Below are 8,595 nucleotides of genomic sequence, written 5' to 3' on the forward strand. Positions count from 1 at the left end.
TTTTTATAGAATATGGAGAATACTTAGTGATGAACGTAGATACACGAATGTCTTTATTTTTATAGAATATGGAGAATACTTAGTGATGAACGTAGATACACAATGTCTTTATTTTTATAGAATATGGAGAATACTTGGTGATGAACGTAGATACACGAATGTCTTTATTTTTATAGAATATGGAGAATACTTGGTGATGAACGTAGATACACCAATGTCTTTATTTTTATAGAATATGGAGAATTTTTACACTGCAAAGGGAGGAAATTTACAGACTTTGAATCAATCAGAAAAGAAATTGAAGATGAAACTGATCGACTCACGGGAGCCAATAAAGGAATTTCTTCTGCTCCCATCAACTTGCGAGTTTTCTCTCCTTATGGTAAGGATAGCCAGTTTCACAATATACAGTACTGTGTGAAGTTGTACTAGGGTAAGATTACTTTTACGAGTATTATAGTTATCTTAAGTTTCTTCTATGTAGTATGTCATGTATCCTTATGGTAAGGATAGCCAGTTTCACAATATACAGTACTGTGTGAAGTTGTACTAGGGTAAGATTACTTTTACGAGTATTATAGTTATCTTAAGTTTCTTCTATGTAGTATGTCGTGTATTGTAACATGATGTTTTTTCTTAATATTATATGTACATCCATCTCCCCTCCTCTCCTCTAAGACTCACCAGTGTTTTGTATATAAAACTTGGCACTGAAAGAGTTATTTTTAAACATAATCTAACTTTTATTAAAAGCTGACAGTAACCATGATTTCAATAAAACCTAAAACATGCACGGACTGTACTGGACATGGTTAGTATCTATGGAACTGTGGCATAATTCTGTAGTTTGCTTTATGTATGAAAAACCATGTCTCACCCTTTGTGGTTGTAAACCATTTTTGGTACCAGTATCCCAGACCTCTGTGTATAGTTTTATAGTTTGTTTTATGTGGTAAAATCATATCTCACCCCCTTGTGGTAGTAAACTGTTTTGGTACCAGCATCCCAGATCTCTGTGCTTAATCTCGTAGTTAGTACGGTTTCTTCTTCTATATAATCCAAATTGGATCAGGAAGTTTTGAATGTTTTATATAAAAAAGGACTATTGAAACAGTAGATCATGTTTCCACAGAGCTTAATCTCATAGTTAGTACGGTTTCTTCTTCTATATAATCCAAATTGGATCAGGAAGTTTTGAATGTTTTATATAAAAAAGGACCATCGAAACAGTAGATCATGTTTCCACAAAATTTTACTCTCATCATTTTGTAGTGCCAAAGAAATCAGGATTTTTTATAAGAACTTAAGAAAATTCCACTGACAAGGTTTTTGAACGATTAAAGTGAATATCAAAGATACTTACTTGCACGTCTTAATTCACCTCGCTTTTTTATTTTTTTTAGTTTTTTCAATCAGGAAATGTTTTATCGGTTCATTTACCACACTTTCGTTCTTGCATGTATTTTCCCACCTAAGTGTGGTGTGTGCAGAAGAGATGTCTGAAAAACGATCCCCATGTCTCAACTCCAACCAGATTGGGGATCACGTGTATTGTATCTCTTCCCCCCCCCCTCTTATTTTTGTCCTCGTTTCTTCATTACTCTATCCTCAAGTTGTTGAGCCCCATCCTTGGTTCATCTTAGGTTTCTTTTCTGTGACTTACCCACTTTATCTATGGATGAAGTGGTGTTATAGAACCTGGAGTATGTTCACTCAATACTTAGCCTGCTCACACCCACTGTTCACCCCTTTTTTGTTTATGAATTGAAATGAGAAGAAGCGCCCTGCTGGAAAAAATGTATTGTTTTTCAGTGTTTTTAGGCCCAGTATTCCTACAGGGCTAATCTACTCCACTCCATCAAGTCGAGTTCATTGAATTTTTTTTCTAGATTCTACCCTAAACTTTTCATAGCTGAATACTTATTATTCTCTAGATTATTTATATTCCTGTCCTGTAACTTCTAACTGTGTTCTCTACTTCCTGTCCTATAACTTCTAATTGTATTTTTTATTTCCTGTCCTATAACTTCTAACTTTAATTTTTCTATGCTATTTTCATTCTTACTGTGGCTCACCTCATTTTGAAAGTGGATATCCTGGCTTATAGCATTTTAGAGTTAAGACCACCTGATCTGAGTTTTACATTTTTAGAATTAGATTTAATTTCAGACATGCACTTACTTTCCTCCCCACTTCCCAGCAACCAGGTTTCCATCACAGCTGTAACTTTCAATAAAAGTTGAATTATGATGGGAAAGTAGAGCTTGTGTAAGCTCCCCTGACCTGTGCAATAAGTCGTTTAGAAAGTGAGAAACAGAGAATTATGGGTGACATGTATGAAGGACATTTAGAATTTTTTAGTCACGTTTTGTTGACAGCATAAATGTAATTAAAAAGGAAAAAAAGCTTTCAGTAGTTTAGAGGTAAGTACATGTTTAAAATTCATTTTAATTCTAAAAGTGTAAATTTTATAGAAGAGATTAACAAGTTAGCTCCAGGACACAATCCGATTTTTGGTATGGGTTTTAAGTGATGTTGACTCTAGGACACAATCCAATTTTTGGTATGGGTTTTAAGCGATGTTGACTCCAGGAAAAAATCTGATTTTTGGTATGGGTTTTAAGCGATGTTGACTCCGGGACACAGTCCGATTTTTGGTATGGGTTTTAAGCGATGTTGACTCCGGGACACAGTCCGATTTTTGGTATGGGTTTTAAGCGATGTTGACTCCGGGACACAGTCCGATTTTTGGTATGGGTTTTAAGCGATGTTGACTCGTTAAATTGTTTTTTTTTCCACTCACTATTTTTAATATACTCCTTTCTTGAGCTACACAACATGAGAGCTAGCTATAGGAAATCTTTTTCTGAAGTTAGTGATACAGTTTTTAGTTTATCTGTGAAACAAGTAATCCAATTTTATTTATACGTTCTTTTCTAGTTTTAAACTTGACTCTTGTTGACTTGCCGGGTATGACGAGAGTACCAGTGGGTGATCAACCTGCCGACATTGAAAACCAAATTCGAGAAATGATCCTCTCTTTCATTCGCAAGGAAAACTGTCTCATTCTTGCTGTCACTGCTGCCAACCAAGATGTTGCTACATCTGATGCTCTGAAGCTTGCTAAAGAAGTTGATCCAGAAGGTATGGAAACAAGTTCTTTCTTTACACTAGTTCTTTAGATATATTATTTACCCAAGTACAATGTTTATATCTTCCAGTCCTTGATTTGTTCGATATGATATAAGAGCAAGTTAGTAACTAGTTATTAAGTTTTGCATTAAAAAAAACAACTTTAACTGCAACCAACAAATAGTGGTATTGTCTATCACATTATAACACCCCCATGGCTAAAAAGGTAAGCATGTTCAGCGGAGTGACTCGAGCACCCTAACCATCAGGTCATGCTAGGCCTCTTTAGGATCTAACTTCCGTACAATAATAGCCAGAATGAGGATGGTGTTGATTAGCCTATTTCCATCTAGTCTATCACTTCTAATTAGAGATGGCTAGTGCAGGTAGCCATCAAGTAGCTTGGCACTAGACTCAACAAAACAAAGGTTCTTAAAACTTGGGCTAAAACTTTGCATGGTTTAGTAGTTAATAACTTACATTAGTTAAGGTGGAACAGTATGAATATATTATTTTCACTTAACAAATCATTTTTTTTCAGTCCAAGGTTTTTTATTCCCAACTTGTTTTGAGAACAATAAAAACATTTAGGTTGCAAATATCAAAAACTACTAATAAAAATACTTCAATAATAAAGGTAATAACTTCTTACAAGATAAACTCTGTATAATTCATTTATTCAAAACCAGTATTTCTTTTATTTAGACCAGTTACATGTGCTTGATGTGGAATCTTCTACTGATATTAAATTTCTAACAAATAACATCCCATGTCAATGGATCAGACATGCTAACAAACCTCAGTAAACTTTTAACCTTGGCTCTGTCGCATGTTCTTCACATTGCCTTTTTGTTTTTTTACATTATAAATTTAAAATAATCTTATGCAAAATAAAATCTAGCAAGTTCTTTAAAGTTCTTAAGTAAACAATTTTTTAATTTTGCAAATTTTTTAGATTTCTTTAAAATGATTGAATCAAAAGAGGAACAAATAGCTAGAAAGACAAGTTACCTGATCAAATAATTTTACAAAGTTCAACATTCTTCTGGTAAACAACAATTAATTAAAACTGAGGTTTCCACATTGTGTAATTGTTAGCTAGTTAATTGTTTTAAGCGCTTCATCTTACCAGAAATGTTTGTAATTTTTTATTCACTTACATTCAATAACTGTTGCGTGATAAATTTGTGTGACTTCAGTGTGTGTAGTATCTGTAACATTTGTGATATTCCTTTTGTAGTTTTAATATATATGTTTTTTTGTTTTAACATTTGTGATGTTTCTTTTATAGTTTTTACTAATTTTGCCATATATATGTATGTGTTTTCTAATAATTTCGGTGTGTACGTGATTTTTACTAATTTCGGTGTGTACGTGATTTTTACTAATTTCGGTGTGTACGTGTTTTTTACTAATTTCGCCATGTACGTGATTTTTACTAATTTTGGCATATATGTTTACTTGATTTTTACTAATTTTGGCATGTACGTGATTTTTACTAATTTCGCCGTGTACGTGATTTTTACTAATTTCGGCATGTACGTGTTTTTTACTAATTTTGGCGCGTACGTGATTTTTCATCAAATGTCTATTTTTGCGATAATTGTGTCCAACATTTTCTTCTGATTTCAAAGGAATGCGAACTATAGGAGTTATCACGAAACTTGACCTGATGGATGAAGGAACAGATGCTCGTGACATTCTGGAAAACAGGACTTTTCCACTTCGTAGAGGTAAAAACTCCATACTTTTCATCTGCGTAGTAGGTTTCATAGAGCAAGTGGTTTGAAACATTGTTAAGAAAACCACTGTAGTTTGAGTGCATCGAAAGCAAGCTTTAAGCTTTTTTCTCTAAGCTAAGATTGTTGTTGAATAGGAAGCAAACATGATTATAGATTATTTTTGGTGTTGCAAACAAATATAACAAGTAAAGCTGATAAGAATTATGTTTCTCTCCAGGTTATGTTGGTGTTGTGAACAGGAGTCAGAAGGATATTGAGGGAAGAAAAGATATTAAAGCAGCTATTGAGGGAGAACGAAAGTTTCTTCTAAGTCATCCTAGTTACAGGTAAACGTTTTATATAACAGATCTAGAAGTTCTGGTATTTTCATTTCAGTAAAAGGTTTGATAGGGTTGTGTGAGTGAGGTTTGAGTAGCATAAGAAGCACAGGATTTTACAAATAATTTACATATTGAGGTTAGGTTTTGAGTTCTGTGAAGTTGATAGCAAATACATTAACCCTAATGAAACATGGTAGCATAAATACTGTAATTTAAAGGTGCTGACACAAACCAAACAGAATTAACAAATCACGTAACATCTTATCAGCCCTCTTTACTCTCTGGAGCCTGATGCTTTCCTGTGAAAGGACACATGAAGTAATATCAATGGAGCAGTTCAAAACATCAAATAAACAACGATTTCCTAACCTTCATACAAGTTCTTTTAAATACCTTTGTTGTGAAGTTATGTTTCCCTCTTTACATTATTAATGGATTTCTACTCAAAATATTCCTCTTAAGAAGACTGGGTTCACCAGCTTGTGGTGAAAGAACAGATGAATAACCAAAGTTGATACTGATATATTTGTTTTCCAAAGTACATAGTATTGATATTATTCAACCCCTGCTTATGTCTAAGGTACTTAAACAGAACTTGATAAGTTTATTGTTGGACTATTGATAAATAAGGTCCAATAAAATTAGTTTTATTTTCTAGTTTTACTGACCTAGATTTTGCTTCAAATGCCTGACTGTTTTTTTTTATTGGAAACACTAAACTGATGAGTTAGTGCTATTGATTATTAAACTAGAAGTTTACTATAAACTTGAATGAGCCGAGCATGCAAGGCTTAGAGGTTAGTGTGTCAGATTATGGTTCAGTTTTATTATTGAATAATAATAATAAATAAAAAAAATAAAAAAGTAGATCATGCTCTGCACTTGGGGCCATTGGTGCATTATAAGAGTGACAGTCAGATCCCACTATTCAGTTCAACAAGAATTGGTGCTGTTCAGTAGCTGCCTTTCCTCTGATCTATCGGTTCAACCTTAGGGATGACTAGTGCAAGTATTTCTTGTGTAACTTTTTTCAACACTAAACAATAAGTCAATTAGGCTTAACTAAGGTAAAATAATTATAGAGCTTTTATTTTTTTACTACAGTCAACTTTGTTTTGTTTTTTCAATATTTCTCAGTCATTCAGGATTGTATAAAAAAAATGATGTTGAACCACACTGTTGTCTTGTATTTCTAGGCACATGGCTGACAAAATGGGCACTCCGTACTTACAGAGAGTACTTAATCAGCAACTAACGAATCATATCAAAGATACTCTTCCCGCACTGCGGGAGAAATTACAACATCAGTTGCTGTCTATGGAAAAAGAAGTTGAAGAGTATAAACAGTTCCGCCCTGATGACCCTTCTCGTAAAACCAAAGCCATGATGCAGTAAGACTGGAGATTTCATGATCTTTATGTTTTACTACAACTGTGAATTATTAAACCAAAAGTTTCATTTGGAGATATACTCAAACTAGTTTGTTTTCTGCATTTTCAGGAAATTTATGAAAACCGATTATTTTCAAATGTAAATTATAATACCTTTATGATGGTCATCATTTTTAGTCTTGTTAACCCATGAATAATTATTGAAGAATTCTCAAGGAAGACAATGTGTGTTTGGGTAGGATAGAAACTTTTATATTTATGTGGAAATCAAAGCCAGCTTCATTTGTCTTTTGCTGAGCTGGTTCAGTAGACACTCATGCTCCAGAAACTACATCTGTAGTATTCGTAAACTAACTTTTTGAGCAAGTATAACTAAGATTCAGTGACATCAACTGGAAATGTACATAAGGCATGTTACAGTAAATGATTACCTTAAATGATAAGTTACTTATTTATTATCATAACTAACAAGAAATTCTTTTGATTTCATTATTTTGTTTCGTACTTGATTTGTTGTTTTTCACTTGTATTTTAAGTAGGAGGACTAAATTCCTGTTGTTCTAATTTTTTCAAATGAAAATATTTGACACCCTTTAAAAATTATACTTAACAAGGTAATTAGTTGTTTCAGCCAAGAAAGCTTGTATCTTGAATGTAAGAAACCCACTTTTTGATCTAATCAATAAGATAAAGCTACTTGCAGATAACAAAATTTTTTTACTGAGACCTCAACCATACACCGGTACTTCAAGCCTTGTAAATTCTGATAGAAACCTTCAATAAATTAGTATTTTAGATGTAAGTTTCTAAGATTGATTGTCTTTTGTCCCCTCCCAAGAATGATCCAGCAGCTTCAGACAGACTTTGAACAGAACATCGAAGGTTCAGGCTCTGCAGCGATAAATACTAACGAACTTTCTGGTGGTGCTCGTATCAATCGACTGTTTCATGAACGTTTTCCTTTTGAAATAGTAAAGGTTAGTATTAACGAATGTAAGATAATTTCCAATTTGTTTCTAAAATTTTCCACAAGTGTTTAAAGTTACTCTGTGTCAGTCATGTTCTAACTGTTAGCTGTTAATGTAGAAAGTGTGGCTCTAATCAGATAGGTCCGTGTCTTTTCATGGCCATAAACTTCCGTTTTTGACAGCTTATCAAGCTGCTGTAACCTGTTTCTACCTAACCTCCTGATTTGACTGCCTGAAGATAGTGTAGATGTATTAAACTTTATTTTAATGATTTATTTTCCTCCAGATGGAGTTTGATGAGAAAGAACTTAGAAGAGAAATTGCATTTGCAATCAGAAATATTCATGGTATCAGGTGAGTGAAACCAGGTATGTTATAGAGAGTTTGTATTGAACAGATAGTACTTCCATGGTATCAGTTGAGTGAAACCAGGTATGTTATAGAGAGTTTATATTGAACAGATAGTACTTCCATGGTATCAGGTGAGTGAAACCAGGTATGTTATAGAGAGTTTGTATTGAACAGATAGTACCTCCATGGTATCAGTTGAGTGAAACCAGGTATGTTATAGAGAGTTTATATTGAACAGATAGTACTTCCATGGTATCAGGTGAGTGAAACCAGGTATGTTATAGAGAGTTTATATTGAACAGATAGTACTTCCATGGTATCAGTTGAGTGAAACCAGGTATGTTATAGAGAGTTTATATTGAACAGATAGTACTTCCATGGTATCAGGTGAGTGAAACCAGGTATGTTATAGAGTTTGTATTGAACAGATAGTACCTCCATGGTGTCAGGTGAGTGAAACCAGGTATGTTATAGAGTTTGTATTGAACAGATAGTACCTCCATGGTATCAGGTGAGTGAAACCAGGTATGTTATATAGAGTTTATATTGAACAGATAGTACCTCCATGGTATCAGGTGAGTGAAACCAGGTATGTTATAGAGAGTTTGTATTGAACAGATAGTACCTCCATGGTATCAGGTGAGTGAAACCAGGTATGTTATAGAGAGTTTGTATTGAACAGATAGTACCT

General features: G+C 33.6%; 1 protein-coding gene across 1 annotated transcript in view; it reads left to right on the forward strand.

Annotated features, from left to right (window-relative positions):
* Positions 1-8,595, forward strand: part of LOC106474384 (dynamin-1-like) — a 35,482-nt gene that overhangs the window by 5,543 nt on the left and 21,344 nt on the right. Inside the window, exons 5-11 of the mRNA XM_022402690.1 lie at positions 233-382; positions 2,941-3,144; positions 4,767-4,865; positions 5,092-5,200; positions 6,391-6,585; positions 7,424-7,562; positions 7,840-7,907. Coding sequence (XP_022258398.1) covers positions 233-382; positions 2,941-3,144; positions 4,767-4,865; positions 5,092-5,200; positions 6,391-6,585; positions 7,424-7,562; positions 7,840-7,907 — 964 coding nt within the window. The remainder of the gene's footprint in view (positions 1-232; positions 383-2,940; positions 3,145-4,766; positions 4,866-5,091; positions 5,201-6,390; positions 6,586-7,423; positions 7,563-7,839; positions 7,908-8,595) is intronic.

This window comes from Limulus polyphemus, unplaced genomic scaffold (genome assembly GCF_000517525.1).
Source record: "Limulus polyphemus unplaced genomic scaffold, Limulus_polyphemus-2.1.2 Scaffold7146, whole genome shotgun sequence".
In the NCBI taxonomy this organism is placed as follows: domain Eukaryota; kingdom Metazoa; phylum Arthropoda; class Merostomata; order Xiphosura; family Limulidae; genus Limulus; species Limulus polyphemus.